At 47.2% G+C, this 25,714-nt stretch overlaps 2 protein-coding genes across 5 annotated transcripts in view; one reads left to right on the top strand and one right to left on the bottom strand.

Annotated features, from left to right (window-relative positions):
• The window catches only part of KCTD6 (potassium channel tetramerization domain containing 6), a 125,304-nt gene that overhangs the window by 85,775 nt on the left and 13,815 nt on the right, over nucleotides 1–25,714 (bottom strand). For 2 of the 4 annotated variants that reach the window (XR_008297105.1, XR_008297106.1), the window contains one exon: nucleotides 23,988–25,285. The exons of 1 other annotated variant lie outside the window; for it this stretch is intronic. The gene's annotated coding sequence lies outside the window, so the exon portion shown is untranslated. Of the gene's footprint in view, nucleotides 1–22,839; nucleotides 23,285–23,987; nucleotides 25,286–25,714 lie in introns of those variants that run through there. One more of the 4 variants, XR_008297108.1, reaches the window with a different exon arrangement.
• ACOX2 (acyl-CoA oxidase 2) overlaps nucleotides 1–25,714 on the top strand; it is a 27,836-nt gene continuing 2,122 nt past the window's right edge. The window contains exons 1-13 of the mRNA XM_015065272.3: nucleotides 1–237; nucleotides 636–798; nucleotides 1,013–1,164; nucleotides 1,579–1,686; nucleotides 3,711–3,830; nucleotides 4,145–4,260; nucleotides 4,927–5,099; nucleotides 7,330–7,492; nucleotides 8,635–8,825; nucleotides 10,267–10,446; nucleotides 11,927–12,032; nucleotides 16,629–16,846; nucleotides 24,010–24,142. Coding sequence (XP_014920758.1) covers nucleotides 78–237; nucleotides 636–798; nucleotides 1,013–1,164; nucleotides 1,579–1,686; nucleotides 3,711–3,830; nucleotides 4,145–4,260; nucleotides 4,927–5,099; nucleotides 7,330–7,492; nucleotides 8,635–8,825; nucleotides 10,267–10,446; nucleotides 11,927–12,032; nucleotides 16,629–16,846; nucleotides 24,010–24,142 — 1,983 coding nt within the window. The 5' untranslated portion in view covers nucleotides 1–77. The remainder of the gene's footprint in view (nucleotides 238–635; nucleotides 799–1,012; nucleotides 1,165–1,578; nucleotides 1,687–3,710; nucleotides 3,831–4,144; nucleotides 4,261–4,926; nucleotides 5,100–7,329; nucleotides 7,493–8,634; nucleotides 8,826–10,266; nucleotides 10,447–11,926; nucleotides 12,033–16,628; nucleotides 16,847–24,009; nucleotides 24,143–25,714) is intronic.

Raw genomic sequence — 25,714 nt, forward strand, 5'->3', positions numbered from 1 at the left:
CGCCTGCACAACCGCCAAGGCTCAGAGCAGCAAGGCCAGAAGTATCTCTCCTCAGCACCAAGCAGATCCCAGCTGGGATGGGCAGCCCAGTGCACCGAGTGTCCCTGGGGGATACCTGGAGCAGGCAAGTGCACCCCGACATAGAGTGTGAGAGGAACCTACAGTCTTTCAACGTGGAACGGCTCACCAACATCCTTGATGGCGGAGCCGAGAACACCGCACTCCGGAGGAAAGTTGGTAAGAAGAGGCTGGGATGCTTTTCTTGGAAGAAGAGCCCTTCGCTAGCAGTCCCAACTTCAAATAACAAATTTGATCTCAAAATCCCACCGTTAGAGATTCATTCCTTTGGGCTCTAAAGACGTCTTAAACCTGTTCGTATTCCCTGAGCCCACCTGAAGGATAGAAGAGTCCTAGGCAGAAGACGACCTGGGTGCTGGTCCTTATTCTGCCACTGCATAGCTTTGTAATCTTGGGCAAGTCACTTTCCCTCCTCGGGTGCTTGGTCATTGTGTCTGTAAAATGATAGTAATGTCTGGCTTCCTTTCCACGTCCATGAGGCAAGCGGGTGGGAAGATCTGAAGGCGCCAGGAACCTCACCCAGATCTCTAAGCCTTCTGTTCTTTGTTTTTTGAAAGAGAGCATCATCCACAGTGATCCAAAATGCAGCCTGAAGGATAATTATTTCATGACCCAGAATGAATGTTATGAGGCCGCCGTCCAGAGGAAATTCCACATCCAGACAATAGCAAAGTGCCTGGGCTGGTCGGAAAACAGTCCTGAATTATTTTATGCTTATAGGTACTCACTCCCAGGGTAGCCCCACCAGAGAGGAATTTACCTGGGATCACCTGGAAACCCTTAACCCCATGAGTGATTTTCCCCTACTTTAAAGTCAGTGGCTGTCGGGAAAGCAGGATGGCAGGTGCCCCTTCCCTCCTGCATGCTGCCAGGCTGATGGTACCGGGTCCCTGTCTCCAAGACACTACTCAACCACTGCATCTCTCCCCAACAGAGCCGTTTCTGGAGAAGTGGCCTTAAATATACACAGCCTTTTCCTGAAAGCCCTCAGGAGCCTGGGCTCAGAGGAGCAGATTGCCAAATGGGCCCCACTCTGCAATAATTTCCAGATCATCACAACATACGCCCAGACAGAACTGGGACACGGTGAGCCAGGGCTCCTGACACCGTGTGCAGGTTGTGCAAGGTTCCGGAGAGCCCATTCACATCTCAGTGGTCAGACATTGTACAGATTTCATGTGAAAACATTCCAGCGGGTGGCAGGCAAGGGTCTTGAAGGAGGGGGTACCTTTTTCTAATTTACACAAACAGGTCGTATGAGCTAGCAATGGGCAAGTCATTCCTTCTGGAAATGTCAGTGACCATCCCTTGTCATGGGCTGGCCATGTGTCCCCCTCACAGCCCACGGGTGAAAGAGGAGAGATGACTGAGTGTACAGCGGGGAGCTCCCCCCACTCCAGACTAGGCGGGTGCCTGGCAGCTCCAGGCCCACCAGGACACTCCTCCCCAGGTGAGATGCCTACCCTGGCCCCATGTCTAACTCCCCTCCTTGATTCCAAGGGACATATCTTCAGGGCCTGGAGACTGAAGCCACCTATGATGCAGCCACCCAGGAGTTTGTGGTACACAGCCCCACGATGACTGCCACCAAATGGTGGCCTGGGGACCGTGAGTATCCATCGCCTCCCCCCCCAGCCCCATCCGTCCCCAGTGAGAACAAAGTTGGACAGCAGAATAGCACTGGCTCTGATTCCAGTGCACCTTGGGTTGATGCCCTGGTCTAGGCTGGTGACCTTGAGCAAATCAATTCACTTTCTTGAACTTCGGGGCCTCACTTTAAACAGGTGGGATGTGAATAATTTCATCAGCGAGCAGCTGAGAGGCCTCCAAGGGAACTTTGAAGTAGCTGAGGAAACCAACTCAACTGTGGGGAATGAGGGCCAAGGCCTCTCTCACAAGCATGCTGCCCCCACACAGACGCCACGCATGCGCGCGCGCACACACACACACACACACACACACACACACACATCACAGAACCACAGCCTAGTCCCAGGCACTCTCCACAACCCCAGGTCCTCTCATCGCCCAGGTTAATGGTTAGGCTTCCATTTGATCACACAGTTAGAGAGAAAAACATCACTCCCTGCCGCTGCTCCAGACACCGAGGAAGGAAGGCTCAGAGTCGGGTCACTGGCACCACACTGCCCCCGGTGGCCACCAGGTGGCGACCACACCTTGCTTCCCTGAAGCTCTGATTTCCTGAGAGGGGGCACCACCAAAGCCCTCTTCCCCAGATGTGACAACACACCTCCCAGGGCACACCTGTGGCACTTCCAGACCCATTTGATGAACACTTACATGGGGAAGAAAACACAATGAATATGAAGAATACAACTAAGCACAAAGAGACAGGCGAGAGATCAGCAGAGAGGGAGAAAGATTGAGACAGAGAGAATTCCGAGAAATAAGGGAGCTACAGGAGAGCGCAATGAGAGAGGAGAGGGAGGGAACAGATGTCAGATGTCTGATGTCAGAGCCACAGAAAAAAAGAAACGACATTTGCAATCAGGCTAGGTTGAAATCCCAATTCTGCCCCCTCCAGGCCAGTGACCTTGAGCACATCACTCTCCTCTCTGAGCTTCAGTTTCCTGACCTGGAAAATGGGGCTCATCGGTAATACCTGCCCTGCAGGAACTGGAAAGCACCAGCACAGGGTCCGGCACCATCTGGATATTGAGAAATGGCAATTATCTGTATTCATTATTATTAGGTGGATGATAGATTCATTTATAGACTTTTGGGGACAGAAAAAACAAAAAGCTTGCTCATCCCACAGTGCCTTTTGCAAAACACTGCTGGATTTGTTTGGCTCTTTGGGGCAGTTCCCCCTCTCTGGGATCAGTGACTTTTTGAGGCCACAAAGGCGCCCATCAGCTGGGACGGGGAGAGGGCAGCAGAGCACTCCTCTCCCTGTGGTAAGGGACCAGTTTTCTCACCACAGATCCTGACATGCACACTCCTGCAGCTCTGACATATAGACCCTATCTCCCAGATTCCCAAGAAAATGACTTAAGATCTCCAGCAGCCTCCTTGAGCCTCCCGACCCCATGCCTGTGTACTCTGGGGTGGTTGCTCCACAAACCTGACATTTAGAACCCCTGAACCTCCAGCCACCGAATGGCTGTCCACAAAGCCCTCCAACCTAGTGCATTCTAGAGCCAGACAATCCCATTAAAGTGCTCTGGACTGTTCCAGTCACTTCCAAGGAGGAGTCAAGGTGAGTCAAGGGATATCCCGAAAAAGCATTGCTTTGCTACCCTAGATGCTATCTCTTCCTCTTCCTGGCCCCACGAAGCCAAGCCAGCCCTCAAGCTTCTGAGCACACTGCTCCCTTTGCCTTGCCCTCCCTTCCCTGTGTGCCCTCCTCCCCTGGAAAATACCCCTTACCCTTCAGGCTCCTTGTGCATCCTCCTCTGACCCACACCATTTGTGAAGGCAGATCAAACAAACCCTATCCTGGCCTCATAGAGTGCTCTGCCCTGCCCCATGCCACCACACTGGTCCTCCTAACCCATTACAGACTGGACCCACATCCAGGCTCCTGATGGGGAGAGTCAGCCTGCCTGCTCTGTACACCAAGTCCTCCTACACCAGAGATCACTCTGGGCCTCTCGTGTTTCTGCCCTCAGTGGGACAGTCAGCCACCCATGCCTTGGTCCAGGCCCAGCTGATCTGCTCAGGAGCCCGGCAGGGAATGCACGCCTTTATTGTGCCCATCCGGAGCCTCGAGGACCACACCCCACTGCCAGGTAAGTCCATGTGACTCCCAGGACCCCTGCCAGGACAGGCCTCCCTGTCCTGAGGCACCAGAGGTCATGGGAGAAGCTAGGACATGTCTCCCTTGGGCAGGGAGGAGTCCGGTTGGACAGCCCTCATGCTAACTGGCTGGGTGAACTTAAGCAAGAATCAGCACCCAATCTGACCTCAGCCTGATCCCCTGCAAAACAGGTATAAAACCCCAATGTCACAGGCTGCCGTGAGGCTCAGAGGAACTGGAACGTGTGTGTGGTACCCCACACAAAGTACTTGGTTGATAGATGTTCCCGTCTCCATCTCCTTCTAGGAATCACTGTTGGAGACATCGGGCCCAAGATGGGCTTTGACTATACAGACCATGGCTTCTTGCGACTGGACCATGTGCGGATCCCCAGAGACAACATGCTGAGTCGCTTTGCACAGGTGGGGGTCCTGGAGATGCTGCAAGCTTATACTGCCTGGAGAGGGGATGGTGGCCCCCTGCAGATTGCTGCTGTCTCTGGATCCTCCCCCATAGGGCAGAGCAGACCCCACCTCAGAGAGGCTCTGGTATCCCACAGATCTGTGTAAAAACCCAGTCGAGAAGCAGTGTGATATTGGGCAAGTCACTTGGCCTACCTGAGCCTCAGAGTTACCACGGGTAAATGGGGAGGTAGAGCAGTCATGGGGTAGGGTGGCAAAGCAATGTGAGAAGAGGGAAGGGCTGAGAGTGAAAGCATATTTACCTGCAGTGAGGCCTAGACACAAACAATCACAGACCGGACACTGGCCGGGTGTTAGAGGAAGTTCTGGAGGTCCCCATCTTGCCAGGCATTACCTTTAAGCTGTGGATTTGGGGGAGATCCTAGGTGTCCAAGGTGAGGAGCTGTGAACCAAGGCACTTAGGGCAGTGGCTGTTTCGCAAAAAGCACGGGTGTGTTTAACGATCAGCGCGGCCACACCAGCACACTCTGGCTGGTAGTCGGCCATCTGTCCCAGGTGAGCGGTTTGAGGACTGTGGTGCCTGCAGGGCATGAAGCCCATAGTTATGGGTATAGGACAGTCTGGGGAGTCTTGGCTCAGACTCAACACCTGCCTTTGGCCCACCAGGTCTTGCCAGATGGCACCTACCTCAAGCCCGGAAAATTGCAGATCAACTACCTTTCCATGGTGATAACACGGGTGAATCTGCTCTGGGGCGAGGTAACACCCATTCTGCAGAAGGCCTGTGTCATCGCCATTCGCTACTCGGTCATCCGCCGGCAGTCCTGCCTCCGGCCCAGGCAAGACGCACCCACAGGCTGACCACTACAGACAGAACTAGCTCTGATTCCCACAGCACCTGCCCCCTGCTGCCACCCCTCTGCCAGAGTGGGGTGCTGGGAATACACATCACCCCCGTAACACACACGCAACACCTGCCCAGACCTAGCCCATCTGGCCATGTCTGTAGGGTCTCTGTTGGCTCCCTCTAACCCCTGGCTGATTGGCTGCCCATCCTGTGTCTGTCAGTATCTGACCCCATGGGGTTTCTGTGAGATCATTTGTCTTTGGCCTGGACCATCAGATCTAACTCAGTCTGTCTGTCCAAATCCAACTGGGTCCTACCCGGCTATGACCAGCTGAGTATGTCTGGGTCAGCCACTTGCCAAACTGCAGGTGACTGTGGCTCCTGAGTTTGTTCTGTCAGGATGTGAGTGATTGTGTCTGGAAAAGCCCAACTGTCATACCAGACAGTATACGACTGAAGTCGGCTCTGTCTGGCTGGAACTGTCAGCATCCTGTGGTATGTCCAAGTCCGGATCCATTTTGTTGTATGTGACTGTGTCAAGCTAATCCTCCCTCTGCCCTATGGGACCAAATAGCCAACTACTCTCTGTTTTTTAACATGTGTATATGTACCCATGCATATGCATGCCTGTGGAAACGCACACAATTGCCAGATTCAGCAAAAGAAAACACAGGACTGCCTGTAAACGGCAAATAATTTTGCTGTAAACAGAAAATAATATACAACCACTATGTCCCAAATGGGGACATGCACCCAGGATGTGGCAACATGGAGCTGAGCATATGGTGCCCCAGTGAGCATGGCAGGGGAGGTACAGCCATAACTGATTCAACTAGTGGTGCTGAGGGACGGGCTTCAACCTGCCAGTTCTTGTCCCAACTCTGCCAAGTGACCCTGGGCAAGTCCTTTGCCCTCTCTGGGCCTCAGTTTTTTCACCTGTAATGTGAAGATGAGAGAACTTCCAGCCCAAGAACCTGGCGATGTTTCATGCCATGGACTGAAGGATCCAGCAGTCTAAGCAAAATGGACTGCAGGTCAGATGCCAGGCAGACCTGGGTGGACCACAGCTAGGCCACTTGCCAGCTGTGGGAGCTTATGCTAGTCACCCCACCTCTTTGTCCCTCAACTTCCTCACCTACGACACAGGGTGACAAGAGCAATCTTTCAGGGCAGTGCTAAGAGTACAAAGCAACAAAGCATGCCAGGCCCGTAGCCCAGGACCCTTTCCTCTGGCAAACCCAGGGTCCCCGTGCTGGCCCGGGCTTCAGATTCCTGGGGTTAGGGAGTCTTCTCTGGAGGACAGGGGTGCCAGGGAAAGGTGCTGCCGCCGTCCCGTCCAGACTTCAGTTTTCTGGGTTGCAGAAGTGTCCCAAGTATGGTTATAATAGTATGTGTCTAAGTGAGGGGTTGCTGACCTGGGTTCCTCCCAGAGAGCCATGGGAGGCTCCTCACATTCATGCTTTCTTTTAATCCACAAAATAGTTACTCCAGGCCCCTTCATGCTGGATACAGTCTCGGGCACTGAAGACACAGCAACAGACAAGGCAAATACAGTCCCTACCTTAGGATTCCATCAGACCCAAGTTCACATCCTCAGAGTTACTGATTAGGCTCAATGTACCTCCCAGCACATACCATGTGTACCTGGACTTTGAAAGGTCAAGTTTCAAATCATCGGGGGTACAAGACCACAACCCTTTACTTGAAATCCTTGGGACCAAATGTGTTGGAATTCATAACTTTCATATTTTAGCAGGATAATATGGTGCATATGCTGTAATTTTGTAAACTTCCCCCATAAGGGGCAACATCCATAAGCAAACATGTCAATATTTCTGCACAGAATTGTGTGGATATTCACGTTAGATAGAATTTTAAGATCATTAATAACTTCATGTCAGTTCAGGTCAAGTTTTGCAGTGAGTTATAAAAAACTATCAGGTTTTTAAAATTTATTTGAGAGAGCAAAAGCGAGCGAGGGAGAGAGGCAGGGAGGGAGTAGGAGAGAGAAAACCTCAAGCAGGCTCTGCACTGTCAGCCACAATGTGGGGCTTGAACCATGACATCATGACCTGAGCTGAAATCAAGAATCAGATGTTTAACCAACAGGTGCCCCCCCACAAAAGCTATCAGTTTTTAAGTATTTTATGGCACTGGGGATATGGGAAGTGGGGAGGTGGCATGTAGCAATCTTCTAAACCTTCTTCTTTTCTTCCATTCAGTGACCCAGAGGCAAAAGTCCTGGACCACCAGACACAGCAGCAGAAACTCTTTCCTCAGCTGGCCACAGCCTATGCATTCCATTTCCTGACAAGCAACCTCTTGGAATTCTTCCACAGCTCCTATGATGCCATTCTGAACAGAGACTTCAGCCTCCTGCCTGAGGTACCTGCTGTCTGCTGGGGGTGGAGGGGTGGGGTGCAGGAGCTGGGAAATGGCTGAAATTGTTCTCATCACTGGGATGCAGCCACAGCCCTGTTCCCACAGGCTCCTTCTACTATCTCCTCTCAGCCTTCCAACATCCCAGGGCACCCAGGGTGAACGGTACCTCGACATACAAATCCACCTACATCTGGCCTCCAGAAAGCTCCAAAAATGTTAGAGGGAATAATCACACATAATACATACAACACAGAAGCACAATCCCTGGTGTGTATTTGAAACCTAAAAAGCCCCCCAAAATTACAGTCATTGAGAACACGTTTGGTGGCACAATTTGACCTGAATTGATCTGATTTATCCCACTGGACGTATATACATTTTGCAGCAGAAATATTAATGAGTTTGATCACTAAGGCTGCCCCAGACTCTTCTGGGTATTATATATAATCTACCTTAAATGCCCTGCTTTAGCTTTCTCAAATTCAAAAAACAATGATTCCAAAATACATCCGGCCCCAAGGGTCTCAGATAAAGGACCAAGGACTTAGATATACTGTAACATTTAGTCCACCAGACCCTGGGCTTCATAAGCATAGCTTCATTAATCCTCAATTGTAGAGCAGGCAGCATTTTATATTCCCATTTTACAGATTAGGAAAGTGAAGCACAGAGAGGTTAAGGAACATAACCTTCCTCCCAAGGACTTAAAAGTCTGAAAGATAGGTTAAAGGCTTTCAAGAAGCCAAAGCTCAAACCAGGTCTGCAGCCTGGAAGCTCCTCCTACAACTCAGGCCAGTGGGCTGGTGGTGGAACTCCACCCTCACAGGACAGCTCTCCAACAACCCCACTTGACCAGCAAAATCTGCAACTCCTGGATGATGGTGAGCCCAGTCCTGGAAGCACCCTCTTCCAGGGATCCTGGAGACACTGGCCTGGACAGTTTTCCTTTGTCTTTACTACAGCTACATTGCTGTAGTAAGTCACATAACATCTCTGAGTGTCAGCCTTCTCAGTCATAAAGTTGAGAGCTGAGGAAACAATCTTATGTCATGGGGTTGTTGTAGACATACAGCAGGTTGTATGAGCGGTAAGCATGGTTGTTACCGGAGGGCCCCCTTACTTGCCCTGACCCCCTGTTCTCACAGCTTCACGCACTGAGCTCAGGACTCAAGGCCATGGCGTCAGACTTGTGCAGCTGGGGGACTGAGCTGTGCCACAAAGCCTGCGGCGGCCATGGCTACTCGAAGCTGAGTGGCCTGCCCTCACTGGTCGCCAGAGTGACAGCCGCCTGCACCTACGAGGGTGACAACACTGTGCTCTACCTGCAGATGGCCAGGTAAGGCTGCCCTGTTGAAACGGCAGCCAATGTCCATGGTGGGAATGGACACTGGGCAGGGCCATGAGGAGACCACCCAACCAACCCACGCAGTCTGGATCCCGCCCATCCGGAGCTTTAGGAAGGCTGGAGAAGAGTGCAGCTTTCCCTCACTTCACATTCTTCGGTGGCTCCCCACTGCTAGTGGGAAAATGCCACATTGCCCACCCCCATCTCCACTCCCCCCACCTCCCTTCCCCAGCTGGCCAAGTTTCCTCTTTCCCAGCATGGGCTTCACGAATGCTCCCTTCCCTCGCCCGAATACTCTGGCCTGGCCTGGCCTGCTGGGCCTGCTGCTGTAAGCGGCTCATTCTGAGGGGCGCTGCTTAGATGCCCGCCCTGGCGCTCCCACTCAACACCATCCGAGTGTCTCTTCTCCGTGAGCCAGAGTTCCTGGGGCCTTGCCCACCAACTGTCCTCAGGCTTAGCACAGGGCCTGCTCACGGAGGCTCCCACCTGAGAGGCAGGAAGGGACCCAGGATTCGCGACCAACAAGTGGTGGCTTCTGTTCATTCTCTTCTGTCTGTGGGGGCTCGGACTGACCAGGCCTTTCACATTTATCTATCCTCGGGTGACTCAACAGGGCACATGTTTCCCCATGCAAGGAGAAAGGGCTTGCTAGCAAATAGGCTATATAATATTCTTGAAAAAATTTATCATATGTAGTATTATGGTGCTTTTTTTTTTTTAAATTATAAGGGGGATACAGTATCATGTGTTAGAAATTCTGTGTCCCACATTATAAAAGCAATACAAATATTTTCTCAGTTTTCACAAACCTTCTATCAGGTGAGTATTATTATTCCCATTTAAATATGGAGACACTGAGGCCAAGGGAGGTGAAGTAACTTCCACAAGCATCACAGAGGTCTCAACAGAGCTGCCTGGGAATCCAGGATTGGCTGAGCCCAGAGCCTATAAGCACTGGATCATCACAGGAAAGAAGCCGAGAGTCACCTGTAATTCTCCCACTCGTGTTAGCCTTCTTAAACCTATCCTCTCTCAAGTAAGAAAATTTAATCTCTGCTGCCACTGTACAATTCAGCATAAATCCCCAAATCACAAGATCCTAACCAGAAGAATAAATTCTGTTTGCTCAGATACCAGAAGGGTTTCGGTTCAGGATCTGAGTGTCTACCCAGCTCTGCAGTTCCAGCCTCCTTTCACTGTGGAAGAAACCACAGTCTCCGGGTGCATGGCCCTGAGGGCCTCACAGCTGGGGAGGTGGGGGGGGGGAGGGCTTTGGGGTGAGGATAACCATCAGGAGGGACCAGGCAAGAAACTGCATGGTCCTGGTTCTCCTATAGGGAGTGTAAGAGTGCGTGTTTTTGGAGATAGGAGCGCTGGTCTATCCCACAGGGCTCCCGCTGCTCACTGGCTCCCACCCCCACCCCACCCCCAGGTTTCTGGAGAAAAACTACCTGCAAGCTCAGGCATCCCAAGACTCCACATCGCAGAGATCTCTCCCTCAGTCTGTTGCGTACCTGACTGCACCTGACCTGGCCAGGTGCCCAGCTCAGAAAGCAGCTGACTTCCTCCACCCACAACTCTACACCACAGCCTGGGCACACGTGGCAGCCAGGTGAGCAAGAAATTGGCCATTCCACTTGGGGACGGGCTCCTTCCTACACTAGGGCCTTTGGGATGGGATGGGTGAGCATTCGTGCATACTCCTCTAAAAAGCACCCCCTTCCCCAACCTCAGTCCTCTCAGTTCCTGCCACTGTGGGCAGAGAAGGGGAAGTCACATCCATCAGCCACCATCACTTCCCCATCCTCATTGAGCTAGTAGGACATCACCCCTCTGGCCAGTGCAAGGAACTTTTTATATCTATAGGTTTTTACTGTGATTTGCAATGCAACGAATGTACCATGTGTAAGTACCACATCAGTATGTAAATACCAACAAATAAATAAAAGTAAACACCAATATTCATAGAGGCCTTAATACCCCAATCTGTGGTTCCCAGGATAGTTAATAATTGTTTCAAAATCACGAGCAACTCTGGACATTCATTTATTTATTCCACAAATATTAAATTCCTACAATGTGCTAGGCACTATTCTAGGTACTACAGATTAGTAAACCAGTCAAGAAAAGCCTACGCCTCACAGATCTAATATTTTAGTTAGGAGAGGTAGAGAGTGCAAAATAAGGCTGCTCAGGGTAATTAAAATGCCATTATACTGACTTTTGCTTGGACCTCAATGTGACATCTGTTTATCTATTCCCTGACAAGAAAAAAAATAAATATTGCTTAATAAACAGTTTGCTTTGCATACAAATTCCAAGGATCATGAGCGGACGGTCAGGAAATAGAAAATAAAAGGAAAAGGTTAAGTAAATGGCAAATGACCAATTTAGTGGTTTGGAGAACAAGGATTTGTTTGGTTTTCTTTTCTTGCCTTTTAAGTTTCCTTAGGAAGAACCTGAAACAGACTGGGTGACTGACAGGCCTCACTAGCCTTTACAGGAAAACCACTGTCTTTGCTCAGTCACAGAAGTTACTGGTATCAGGATGGTGTCTGCATTACAAAGGAGGGTCAGTGCCTGCCCTAGAGTGCTCAGGCTTTACAGGTCAGAGGTTAAGCTGCTAGTTATGTGACTCTGGACCAGTTAGTTACTAGTTATGTGACCCTGGACCAGTTAGTTAACCAGTTTGGGACACAGTTTTCCCCACTGTAAATTGGGAATGCCTACCCTTAAAAGGGTTCAAGAGAGGGGCATCTGGATGGCTCAGTTGGTTAAGCATCTCTCAGTTTCAGCTCAGGCTTGGGTCATTATCTCATGATTCACGAGTTGGAGCCTATTTGGGATTCTCTCTCTCTTCCTTTCTCTGCCCCTCCCCTGCTCAAGCTCTCTCTCTCCAAATAAATATTCAAAAAAAATTTTTAAGAGTTAAAGAGATAATGTGTAGCATTTAGCCTTGTAACACAAATAGTCAATAAATGGGAATTACTGTATTTCTACTTCTGAGGGACCCCAGGCAGCCTGAGACCAAACTCCACCAGTCCCTTTCCCACTCAGTCAGGAAGCTGAACCTTTTTTTCTTTGGCCTTCAGGCTCATAAAGGACTCAGTGCATCACTTGCAGACTCTGATGCAGTCCGGGGCTGACAGGTATGAGGCATGGAACCAGACCACTGTCATGCACGTCCAGGCTGCTAAGGTGAGCTGCCCATCAGCTGAAGCTCCAACTGAAAGGGGCCTATTTGGTTTCCCCAGCAGGCCACCATGCTGAGAAAATCTGAGCTCTGCCATTATTCCCCAGCCCTGCTCAGTGGCTGCCCTCATTTCACTTCCAAGGCTTTCGTGCAGGGTATTTTAATTAAAGGACTTAACTCCAAAGCAATCTTGCTGACAGCTCTTAGGGAAAAAAAAAATGTAATGAGGCAGTGTTATTGGATTTGCTTCAGGTTGTTCAAATATTTCCTCCCAGATAGAAAAGCAGGTTAAGTCTCCCCTTAGCCCCACAGGCAATCCTTAGATGTCTGTTTCAATTTCTACTATGTTTTGTGTTTGTGCATAATTCACATTCAGTCAGCAAATATTTGACCACCCCCTCAACACCAGGCATCGGGCTGGGCACTGTGAGACACAGGCTGCCACAGGATCCCAGAGATGTACGTCTCCACCCAGCTTGAGGACCACAAAGTCTTCCCAGAAGTGGCATGTAGGCCAAGACTTCCAGGATGAGCTGAAATTAGCCAGCCAAAGGGTAGAGGCTCTGGTTTTGGAAACGAAGATTTCCTGGCAAAGGGAACAGCAGGTGAAGAAGGAAGAGGCAAGAAAAGGCATGGTGCTTGAGAAAATACAGATCCTCAAGGAGGAGCTACAGGAGGAAGCCTGAAAGCAGAAGAGGAAGGCAGGTTGGGGAGGAGAAAAGATAGGCTAGGCCTGGGACCTTCTGCATCACTGCAAGAAGTTTAGTTTTGTTTTCATTGCGATGAAGTTTGGTTTTGTTTTCATTGCAATGGGACATCTTTGCAGACTTTGTATCAGGGGAGTGAGGTGATGAGAGTTTCATTGTAGAAGAGTCATGCAGGCTGCCTAGGGAGCAATGGCGGCCAGTCAGGAGCAGGCAGCAGCAGTCTGGGCAAGGACTGAGGGTGGTCCCAACCATGAACCTGGCAGAGGGCATGGAGAAAAGTGAGTGGATGCAGGCATATTAAGAGCACAGAAGTAAGGAACAAGTCTCAGAGAGTAATGGGTGAGAAAGAGCTCGAGCTTAGGCAGCTGGCACTCTGACCCTACCTACAGCTGGAAAACCATGGTGAACACTTCAATCCTCAGGCATCAGGCCCAGGAAATGGCAGGAAAGCCCAAAGAAGTGTTTGGTAGCAGCCCTCAAGCGGCAGGCTGGGCATGAGTGCCACCTGGTGACCCACCACCCCTCCCACATCAGCTGATGCTGGTATTAACTCTGCCACCATCCACTGGGCTGTGTCCACCGCAGGGGCACTCCCTGCTACGCTAAATGTCCTATTAACACAGAGGAGGGTGAGCCGAGGCTGTGCTTTCATCAGACTACCAAAAAAGGAACCACAGCTGCCCATTATTCATCCATTTTCCAAACCTATGCCCTGCCTTCCAAAGGACCAGACAATGCGTGCCAGGGTTACCTCATTTAACACACACAACCCTGGGGGTGAGAGCAGCATAATCTCCATTTTAAGGATGAGGAAACAGAACTAAAAGGAATGAAGTCCCAGAGGTAGGAAATAGTTATGATGCTTTGCTTTGCTTTCTTTTCCCTCATGGATGCAAGCCGTGTCCCCAGAGAGCCACTGTGTGTGAGGGAGGGAGGTGATCCCCAAGTTTTAGGGGCACCAAGCTCAGCCAGTCTAGAGGAGAAGAGCAAGTCCCTTCTCCCCCAGCCATTGTAAGCTGAAGAAAAGTGGCTTCCTGGGGAGATGGTGCCCAAGATAAATCTCCAAAGTCATAATGGGCAGAGAAATCTGCAATGTCTGAGCTTCGTGCTTTGGAAGAACCACGTACTCTGCAGGAACCTTAAGCACCCACCGGGTCCCATCTAGAAACCAGAAATATGCAGGTAGAGAGTGACAACAACACAAGGGGACTGGGGACAGTGGCAGAGTGGTGGACAAGGAACAAGCCCTGGCCTAAGTTCTGTAGGAGTTTCCTCTCTATGTGACTGACCCCTGGTTGTCCTTCCTTTTCTGGCCTGTAACTTCCCAGTATGTAAAACAAAGGGGCATCGACAGGAACTTTAAGCTCTGATGGATGGGCTCTCACCCTATAATCTGAGACCCTGCCTCGGAGAGATGTCAGTCCCTAGCACCACTGGAGCAAATGCTGGTACCCACTATAATCCAGCCTCGGTCTCTAATGGCTTTGGCAACACAGCGTAGTAGTTAAGAGCACAGACTCTTAACCGGGAGGTGGACTATTCTGATATGGATCTCGTTGCTACCACTTACTAGCCATGTGACCTTGGGCGAGGAATTTAATCTTTCAGTGCCTCAGTCTCATCTGCAAAATGGAGCTCATAACAGTACCTACCTTTTATGATGATTATGAAGATTAAATGAGTTCATACATGTAAAATTAAAGATGCACCTGGCAATGCAACACATCCCACCCCCTCACCCAAATTAGGCAGGATGCAAGATTTAAACCAACATATACAAAAAGTAAATAAAGTTCACTGTGTTCAGAGCATGGTGCCAAAGTGGGGTTCACCCTGTCACAGAAGCAGAGGCCGGGGCCCTCAGGCAGTTCTTTTTTGATCACTGCACTCCACAACCCATGGTCCTGAGAAATTAAGGATGTGGCCCCCAGCTTAGAACAGGGGAGCAGGGTCTATCCGGTTTGAGCACGGAGGGCTGTCTGACTCCACAGAGGCAGCAGAGCACATCTGTCCCTCTTCTACCTCCAAATATTGCAAACTCTGCGTGCCTGTGACGACACCAGGTCCAGGTGGCAAAGTGGTGGCGTTCACACCCGTGCGGAGGCTCCGTGGGAAAGGCAGATCCCTCCCAAAGTGAGAGACCTGATGGGGTCACTTCCCTGTGGAAGACTTTGGTGGTTCTCTGACCCCCACAAAATGAAACCCCAACTGATGTGATTTGATGCAGGCTTCAAGAGCAAACGGTCAAGAAGGAATTCTTTCTTGAGACGTTTTCGGTGCAAAAAAAGGTAGTTTTGTTAAAGCACGGGGACAGGACCCACGGGTTGAAAGAGCTGCCGTGGGGTTGTAAGGAGCAAGTGATTATATACTTTTAAGCTGGGAGGGGTAGACACAAAGGAAGTCTCTGAAAGGATTTTCATAAGTTACAGGATCCTGAAGACCCGGCTGTTGTCAAGCTAAGGCTTTTTCCTCTAGTAAGGTATTAACATTAAGGCAGTTGGAAGTTCCTGGAGGAATGTCACATTCGGCCTGTCTCAAGTACTTGTCAATGGGCTGCAACTTATAAGGAAATTTAATTTCATCTACATTTCTTTTGCATTTGTTCTCCACATCACCAACCATGTCATTCACGGCCCTTTACTGACCCAGGTCCCGGGTGGCCCACCTGCCCTAATGTGTACAGTCTGTCCTCCCCTCAGTAGACTGCTTGTAGCCTCCTTCAAGTACAGGCGTGTGCACAGGAAATCCCCCCTGACTCAAATGGCCTTTCCCATTCTTTGTTCCCCTGAGTAAATTTCTTTGAACCCTCAAGACAGTCTAAGCCTAGCTACTTAAGGCCTTACTGGGAAGCTATCCGGGTATCTGCATTTTGACAAGATCACCAGCTAATCTGTCTATACATCAAGATTTGAGAAGAATTTAATATGCTCTCCTTTCCTCCCTACCCACCTGCCCCCATGGAATTCATATACCTCACCTGATAACTATAGTGTGATTTGTCTTGGAGAGAAGTGGAATATTCAAAATACCTAACAACTGGTAGGGCAGGGGCAAGGGCCAGTCAGAAAGCACTTCAGGCCTAATGGAGGCAGAGGCCTGAAAGTCTCCTGCTGGGCCAGGCATTCATCCTTTATTTGCTGAGCTGTGGGGAAGAGGAAGTCCCAGGGAAGGATCCTGGCTGACCCAAGGGGCTCTCACAGGGTTGAGGGCAGTGGTCACTTACCAACTGGTACCAAAAGTTTTACGCTTTTTATGTAAGCTCTGTGCCCAATGTGGGGCTTGAAACTATGACCCTGAGATCAAGAGTCATATGCTCCACCGACTGAGCCAGCCAGGAGCCTGAAAGTCTTATTTTAACCAGTGACAAAGCAAGACTGTTGGATATGGGCTAAATAACAGCCCTGCTTACCTCACAGAGTTTACTCTCTAGCTGGGATAAATTTTGTGTCTATCTTGAGCCTCTACTTTCTCTCCTCCACAACGTACACAAGCACATATATACACACACACACCACTGCCTTGAACATGGCAAACAATAAACAGCTGTTTTCTCAAGAAGAGTGGTACTGTCCTCCACTGTCTCCAGGCCAGCCTCCAATACCCCTGTATTCTTTCTACTTTTCAAATCTATTTGAAATTTCCCCCAAACAAAATAAGGAAGCTAAGGGCCGAGCTCCAGAGCCCACAAGCCCCCAACATAAGCACACGCCTGCGTGCGCACGCACACACACACACCATCAAAAAGGCTCAGTCAGACCCACAGCCAGGAGAAAAGGCAGCTGCCAGCCCGCTGGGAAACACATGGCCACAGGGGGCTTATTCCAGCAGTCTTCCTAAGCTTCCAGGACTTCTGAGGTCAGAAATCAGAAGCTAATGTATCTTTGTGTCTTTTAGGCACACTGCCATTATATCAGTGTAAAGAATTTTACAGAAACTCTGGACAAACTAGAAAATGAACCAGCAATTCAGCAGGTGCTCAAACGCCTCTGTGACCTCTATGCTTTACATGGCATCCTGACAAACTCGGGTGAGTTTCTTCATGATGGCTTCCTATCTGGGGCCCAAGTGGATGCGGTGAGAACAGCCTACCTGGATCTGCTCCCCCTCATCCGGTAAGTGGCTGGCCCTCAAACCATGGTGAGCTTCAGAGACTAGCCCCAGACCCTTTGTTCACTTCAAACTCCAAAATCTTCAGCTCCAAAATCTTGCTAAGTGGGGTCTGGCAAAAGCAGCAAACCACTCTGGAGAGGTTTACACTCTAGCATGATTACATCAACATAAAGCATTATGGATTAGTGAAAGAAAAAAAATTAGAAATAAAAATGCTTAAAAACAAATTATCTCACTATCTCAATTGAACTCTTCAACATTGTAAAGGAAATAGGAATAGTATCTAAAGGAAGCATACCACATATTCATAATATGTAAACTTTAATGAGTCTGAATCATGACTAACATTTAAGGAACATTTATGTGTGCCAGGCATTATGCCAAAAGCTTTCACATACATCATCTCATTTAGTCCTTATAGCCTTTTGAAACAAATACTGTTAATCTCCCTATTTTACTGGGGAGGAAATTCAGGCTGAGGGGAGTTAGGTAACTTGCCCAGGGTCTCACAGTCAGCCAGGGAGGAGCCAGATACAATCTGGGGCCTGTCTGACCCCAGAGTATGCGCTCTCAACTGTATGAAAGTTAAGGTGGGGCTACTGTTTATTTCAAACGCATCCTGGTCTTTGTTGAATCTGTTTAAGCGAGTTCCTACTAAGTTGACTAAACTTATTTTAATCCTTCCTCAGCTCCAAGGTGAGATTTTTTTTTTAAACTCAGCAATTCATACACTGATTCATAAAACAGTAATACAAATAGTTCTTAAATGCAACATAATGCAGTGTAGTTTAGGGTCATGACATATTAATGCAATACTTTCATTCTGTTACATTATATATAATCTAAATGATCACTTTAAAAACATTGAAACCAAAGCCCCAACCTGAACAGAGCACTGGAAGAAAGAAATTAAAATAATACAGAGCAGTCACCACTGTCCTTAAGTGAAAAATGGGCTGCCTTGAGAATGCAACCTTTTCTGAGGAAATATGATGCCGTTTTATATGGGGTGGTATAGTGTGTGTGTGTGTGTGTGTGTGTGTGTGTGTGTGTGTGTGTGTGTGAGACTCTTACCCTACGACCTCCAATAGCTCACATAATCTATAAGACTAAGATAATAAAAAGGAAAAAGATTTGAAATTTAAAAAATAAGCTACTCATGACAAAGTTTAAAAAGAAAAAGACTAGATCAAATTAGTTTTATTTCTAACAACATGCAACATGTTACAAACCATTTATGGCTTCACATAAGCACCTAACAGATACTTGGCAGTCAGTAAATGTTCAATTAAATCATCAAAACTGTCAAAAATACATTTTATAGAATTATATCCCAGGTATTAAACTTTCCCTAATGTACAGACTCCAGTGGTGGGAACCACTAATAGCAGAACTGAGTATTGCACAGTTCAGCCCAAGTGTATCTAATCTGGAAATGCTTGGCATTTTTTTAATAGTTTACTTATTTTGTGAGAGAAAGCATGAGTGGGGCAGGGGCAGAGAGAGAGGAAAAGAGAGAATCCCAAGCTGACTCCACGCTCAGCTCAGAGCCCGACGAGGGGCTAGAACCCAACCATGAGATCATGGCCTGAGCCAAAATCGAGAGTTGGATGCTAAAACAACTGAACCGCCCAGGAGCCCAGGAAATACTCAGCATTTAAAGTACATGAAGACAATAATATTCTAGCCCTGATTGGCAGTGATGATGAAACACAAAAGATCACCTTAACACTTCATAAGCATGATTGTTCTTAACCTGCAACGGCATTTCTAAGTGCTTGCCTTGGTGCCAAAGACTTACAACTTAGGACAAGACCAGCAGCACTGACACAAATAGGCAACTTATGCGTGCACTGAACCCACAAACTGATTTACTCACATATGTACTTAAGTAATCTTCCTATTATTGCAAGGTTGTCAGGTATGTTACAGACTCCATGCTTACAAAAGTTCTGTGTCACAATTCTCTGCCTGATTCCTTAGTATCAACCTCTGATTTCTGAGATGACAAATAAAGGATGGCACGCTATTCCATGTGATGCTAAGAACCAGCTCTGTGTGCAATGGTACTTAGCTGACCCAGTTTATAGTTGTTTAAGAGGTCGTAAGGTCGTAAAATCTCAGTTGGGGGACATTCAGGTGAAGATGGCACGTTGAACATATGCATTTACTTTTGTTCTCCTGAAACCCAACAAAACACCAGCAAAGGGATTAAAACTTTTAAAAAGGTATAGACCCATAAAAAGAAAGGAAACCTAAATATAAGAAAGTAAATGGACAGTGATTTAGCAGACCTGGGGAAACTGGATCATAAATCAGAAGTGGGAAACAAGTTATACCAAAGAACCCCAAGAACTAGTAGCGCTGTGTACCTCTGGCAATGGGGATGAAGGTAAGACCCACAGGATGGGCTGGAAGTCTGTTTCAGAAGGCTCTGAACCCTCAGTTCCCCTCCTTCTCTGTGAGTGGTTTTGAGCCTTTTCCTTGACCTCACCCTGGCAGAAGGGTACATAGAGGGTCTGTGGGCCAGGGAACATTAGGCATAGGTGAGAATGAGGCTACCCTTCAGAAAACAGCAGCCTGAACAAATGTTTGTAGGCCCCGTGCTAACAGCCCCCTCCCCCAGCCGTCTTTTCCCTGGTTCCCAGAAAGCTGGCAGCCAGGCTCGTGGCCTACAGGAAGATGATAGCACACTCCTTCTCTGGAGAATCTGACAAGCCCAAAGGAGAGAGAGCCAAAGACACTGACCCCACGGTCCCCCAATTCACCCCATAGAGAATCCCACATATCTACAAGCACACCCAGACTTCTAAGCAGCTAGCTAATGCCCCACTCTTAGCTATGGTCAGACACTCAGGGATCACCAGACACCTGCGGGAAGCCCCTGACATAAAACAGAGCCCAAACAAGCAAGAACGAAATAACTTGGAGGGTAGAAGAGAATCTTCTGGGAGAAGGACTTTTTTTAAAAAGATAAGTAATATCCTCAAAGAGTTAAGAGGGAATATTCCAACCACAAGCCAAGAATGTCATTTCTTAAAAAGTAATATTCAGGGGGCGCCTGGGTGGTTCAGTCGGTTGACTGTCTGACTTCGGCTCAAGTCATGATCTCACAGTTTGTGAGTTTGAGCCCCACATTGGGCTCTGTGCTGACAGCTCAGAGCCTGGAGCCTGCTTCAGATTCTGCGTCTCCCTCTTTCTCTGCCCCACCCCCGCTCACACTCTGTCTCTCTCTCTCTCTCTCTCTCAAAAATAAATAAAACACACACAAAAAAAATTTTATATGATAGTGGAAATGAAAAAAATCAATTGAAGGATTGGAAGATAAAGTTGCATAAATTGCACAGAAAAGAAAGCAAAAAGACAAAAAGATAGAAATTAGGAAAAAACATTAAAATAGTAAGAAGACTGATCCTAACTGTCCATTATCTAAAAAACAGATCTAGAAAGAGCAGACAGAGAAAACAGAAGGGAACAAGCCATTAATTAAATAATTCAAGAAAATACTCTTCAAATGAAGGTAATGAGTTTCAGACTGAAAAGGCCACAAATGCTTGTAGACTAGAGGAGACAAACACAGACAGAAAACATAAGTCAAACAGTATGCAAAGTGGTACTGCTAAGAAAAGGAAAGCAGGGAAGGGGATCAGGAATGCTGGGGGTGCAGTGGGAGGGACAGTGGTTTTAAGTAAGTCAGAGAAGGCCTCCCAGAGAGGGTGATGTTGGAGGAAAGATCTCAAGTGGAGGGGAGGTGAGCCGAGCCATGGGCTGGGGGCGGGCAGGGGGGAAGCACTCCAGGCAGAGAAGTACAAATGTTGAAGGCCAGAGCATGCCTGGCACATCCATCCAGAGAACAGAGAAGAGGCCACAGAGGCTGGAGCCATGTGACTAGGTGGAGAGTGAGGGCAGAGGGCAGAGAGGTAGGGTGTACTGGGGCGGGGGGTGGGGGGTACGATGGGGGTAGGGATCATCACAAAGACTTAAGACTTTGGCTTTTACTTTGTGTGAGAAGGGGGCGGTTTTCAACATAGCATAAGACACAGTCTGAAGTCATCTGATGTATTTTTCTAAAGGATCACTCCAGTTGCGACAGTAAGGAACTGGGCAGGGGACGAATAAAAAGCAAGGAGCCCAGCTAGGAGGCTACCTCAATAATCTAAGTGAAAGATGACGATGGGTTAGACTGGGTGCCAGCACTGGAGGTGGTGGGAGGTGACTAAAGTTTGGATATATTTGGAAGATAGAATAGGATTTGCTAACAGATTAGGTACAGGATGTATGCGACAGAGAGGAGCTCAGGTTTTTGGCCAGAGTAGCTATTTACTATAAATGTGCCAGGTTTGGGCAGGATGCACAGGAAAAGCTGTAGAAGATCAGGAGTTTGGCTCTTTATTTTTTTAAGTTTTATTTATTTAAATAATCTTTACACCAAACATGGGGTTCAAACTCACAACGCTGAGATCAAGAATCACACACTCTATTGACTGAGCCAGCCAGGTGCCCCAGGGGTTTGGTTTTGAACATGTTCAGTTTGAAGAGCCTGTTAGAAATTAAGGAAGATGTTAAAATGCAGGTTAAGTGAGACTGGAGAGATCAATTTGGAAGTCATTAGCATATGGCTGGTATTTAAAGCCATGAGGATATCCCATGGAGTGACTGGATACAGAGAAGAGGCTGGAGTACTGAGTCTTGGGACCCTCCAAAGATGAAGAAGAGGAGGCCCTGACAAGAACTATTTCAGTAGAGTGGCAGAAGTTAAAACCTGAACAGATCCAGTCTACAAGAACAGGTGGAGAAGAAGAAATAGCAAAGCATAAACAAGTACAACACTTTTAAGGAGCTTTATCATAAAGGGGAGTCAAGATCTGGAATAGATGATGGAGAAGGAAACAGACTCAAAGCTTGTTGTTAAGATGGGGGATAGCACACCATGTTCACATGCGAAAACGATTCAGTAGAGATGGGGACTTTGACATTGTAAGGCAAAGGCAAGAGAATTTCTAGAACATCGTTTTCTGGTAGGCAAGAGCAGAAGGCATCTACTGGACAGAGAGGGACTGGCGAGAGCTGGGAGCCAGAACTGCATACCTGTGCTAAAAATAGAGAAAGAACCATACCTATAGGTGCACAGGTGAGAACTTGTGGATGTGCTCTTACTGCTTCCATTTTATCAGTGAAATGGGACGAAGAGCCATCGAAAAGAGAGAGATAGGGAGGCAGGTGGCATGGATTTAAGGATTAGAGAGAAGGTGTGAAATAATCCCCAAAGAGAATAAAAGAGTACAGGAATGAGAGCAATGTCATAGGATTGCTAGGCAGCCGGAAGGGCCCACTTGAGCCCGTTACACCGGTCGGTACTGGTTTCCGGTCAGCCATATAGAGCCACAAAGGTGATGTCACACAGTCAGTGAAAAATGTGGAATATATTTTTGAGGAAGTGAATATAAAAGACCATGGAATTTCAGCTGAATAAGAAAGGAAGGGAGACCACCAGAAGGATAAGCGACATTAAGTAAGTGGCAGGTGCCAGTAAGGTCAAGGAAGTACAAACAGCCCTAAATGAAAATCACCTCACAGCGATGATGAAGGGTCATCCAGAGAGGATTAAAATAGGTAGGTACAGTATCCCAGTCATCTCAAATGCTTTGCAAAAGGAGGGCTAGGGAAGAGTATAAAAAATCGCATGTTATGCTTTCTACCCTTTGTTAAAAAAGAAAGAGAAGTATGTGAACAATTTTTTAAAATATTTCATTCAGGGGCACCTGGGTGGCTCAATCTGTTGGGCAACTGGAGTCTTGATTTCAGCTCAGGCCATGATCTCACCATGGGTGAGATGGAGCCCTGTATTGGGCTCAGTGCTGCCGGGGCAGAGCCTGCTTGGGATTCCCTCTCTCCTTCTCTCTGCCCCTCCCCTGCAAGCATGCATGCTCTCTAAAAAATAAGTAAATAAACTTAAAAAAAAAAAAAAAGGTTAAAAAATATTTCATTCAATAGGCTAAAATAAAGCACATTTTGTTGCTTGAAAAAAGAAAAAAAGGGGGGTTGCCTGGAAGACTCAGTCAGTTAAGTCAGTTAAGCATCTGACTCTTAAATTCGGCTCAGGTCATCATCCCACAGTGGTGAGATCAAGCCCCAAATGGGGCTCCAAGCTGAGTGTAGAGTTGCTTGGGATCTTCTCGCCGTCTCCTCTGCCCCTCCCCTGCTCACTCTCACTCTCTCTCTCTTTCTCTCTCAAAAATAAATAAATAATATAATATAATATAATATAATCTTTAAAAAGCCCAGAAAATTTAAAAAAGGGTTATCAGAGTCAAAAGACTAGAGGGAGTAAGCTAAAAGAGCAGGGATGGTGAAAGGAATGCCATCTGCATCGCGGAGAAGGTACAGATGTTGCCGTCAAGTCTTGGGGTGGGATCCTGGTGGAGAATCACAAGGTGGGGCTGTAGAACAAGGTCAAAGGAGAAGATCCATGAACTGAGAAGCCACGTTTTAGAGGAACATTCAGGTAGACAATGAAATCACTAAGGATGATGAGTGTTGGAGAGAGAAATAGCAGGCCAGGAAGTAGATCCCTCTTAATAGGAGAGACATGGTGGGGACACAGCTCAACTGTGAGCAGGATACATAAAGTCACAATAATATGCAGACATATAATCTTAACCATGTAAGTACCAAATGCAAGTCTGACCAGTATTTAAACTATATACTGGGAGCGGGAAGGCCAAGGGGAAGAAGCAGGAGAGAGCGGGGATGAGATAGGGGTGAAGGGAGGGGACTAAAAACATATCTTTTGTAATGCAGACTCAACAGACAATATCTAAAACTGAACAATCAAGAAGTAGCAATCCAAACAAGACATTTAGAGATATTCAAGTAAATACCAAAAATAGCAGCTAAAAGACCAAGACTGATTGCAGGGTGGAGGAAGTAGAGGTGGGACGGGGATATACTGATTTTAACTAACAAGCCTTGAAGACTACTAGACTCTTTATACTATGGTATATATAACTGATCAAAAATTAAAACGTTTAAAAAATTAAAGCTGAGTTGTTCAAAAGTGAATAATGATGCAACCTCTAATTAGGTGTTGTTATTCACCATCCCTGATTAATTAGATTCATAAGAGCAATCTAAAATACTCACAAACTCTTGTTTTCTCTCACAGGAAGGATGCCATCTTGTTAACTGATGCTTTTGACTTCACGGATCAGAGCTTAAACTCAGCACTTGGCTGTTACGATGGCAATGTCTATGAACGTCTATTCGAATGGGCTCAGAGGTCACCGACCAATACTCAGGTAGTTGAGTAGAACACATTATAAATTATGTAAGAGAGCAGAGAACAAGCAGTGAATACACTTCCATGTTTTCTCATTTTAATTGATTCCCATTAGGTTGGAAATTGCTTGGCATAGCACGTGTGTTTAAAAGAGAATACATAAAAGAAACCAAGAGTAGGGATATGGTCTGGCAAGAACTCTGAGTCTGGACTGCAATCAGCAAAATGCATTGCTCAGAATTTGGTAAAGGGAATTAGGAGGAAGGCCCAAGCTCTAAATCGTGGCTTGACATACTCAAGAGCATATACACATAGTGGCAAACTAGCTTTTAAGTCACAAAAATAAGATAAATCATTGCAGTGATTTAGCCATCTTATTTTCAGCCTTTAACTCTGTTTTGTGGTGATAAAAATGGGTGATAGGAAACTTGGGGTGGGGAGATCGCTCTCACATCTGTCTGCTAGAGATGCCTCCTTCCTATCCATTCTGAGGAACACAATCCCAGGAACAAAGAAGGCTGCTGTATACTGCCATCAGCAGCCCAGGAAAGCCATATAAACAATTACAAGGGTTATGGCAAAAAGATCCCCAGCTGTCTAAGAGAGAATACCAGAACTCTAGGTCATTAACAGAAGGGGAGGACTCATAAAATCCTAATAGTCTGGGGCCTGCGTCCCAGACTCTCTGCTGTAAGCCTCACTGGGAAAGGTTATGAATGTCAATGACTGCAATAAGCAGAGTAAAGAAATAAACCCTATATTCAGAATTCAGTAACTAATACTTAATAGATTTGATACAGATGATCAAAACAATAGTCTATAGATACACAACAGATTATTTTAAGGTCTATGGTGCAAATATGTTTTCAGATAGTGAGGCTTACTTTTTTACCCCTTAGGTCAAATTTCAGAAAAGGTGTCTTAACACCTTATAAAATTGGCAACTCTCAGGCTTTCATTCACACTTAGCATGGTGTTAGACTTGCTCTTTGCATTTTGCATCCTGTCATACCTCATGGCTTAATTTAACACGATTATCTAAAGTTGTAACAGAACTGGTTACCTCCAAGAGGCTTGTCAGATAGAAGGCCAATCAATCCATTTTGGTCATTCCCTGTCTCCAAGAAGGCATCCTTTTAACCCAACAATATAAAGAACTTACCTAAAGAACATATGATACATTTACTTCTTAATACAGTTAATCTACTTGTGCTGTGTTACTTTTTCTAATAATTACATCTCCCTACTTTCTAATATTTAAATCGTGTCATAAAACGACAGCAGTCCTCCTACTCCAGATTAGCTCCTGTGGTCTAAGGATAAGTGTATGCTCTTTGGTGCTCCGGAGAAAAACTGACTGCTGTAACACCTGTCAGCAAATGCTGACGTATCTAGCTCAAACCTGCTTAACTAGCAACACAAGGAAATATGCCACTTCTTCTGATTCCTCATCTTCACTAAAGAACATAGGGAGCGTTCTTATTTGTTTTACTTCCTTTCTAACCTTTATTTTAAGAGCATTTAATCTGGATACTATATGAGGGCAGGCTTACGTAAATGAGGGGCATGACTGGCCTACAGCATCAACAGA

Source organism: Acinonyx jubatus, chromosome A2, assembly GCF_027475565.1.
Source record: "Acinonyx jubatus isolate Ajub_Pintada_27869175 chromosome A2, VMU_Ajub_asm_v1.0, whole genome shotgun sequence".
Classification (NCBI taxonomy): domain Eukaryota; kingdom Metazoa; phylum Chordata; class Mammalia; order Carnivora; family Felidae; genus Acinonyx; species Acinonyx jubatus.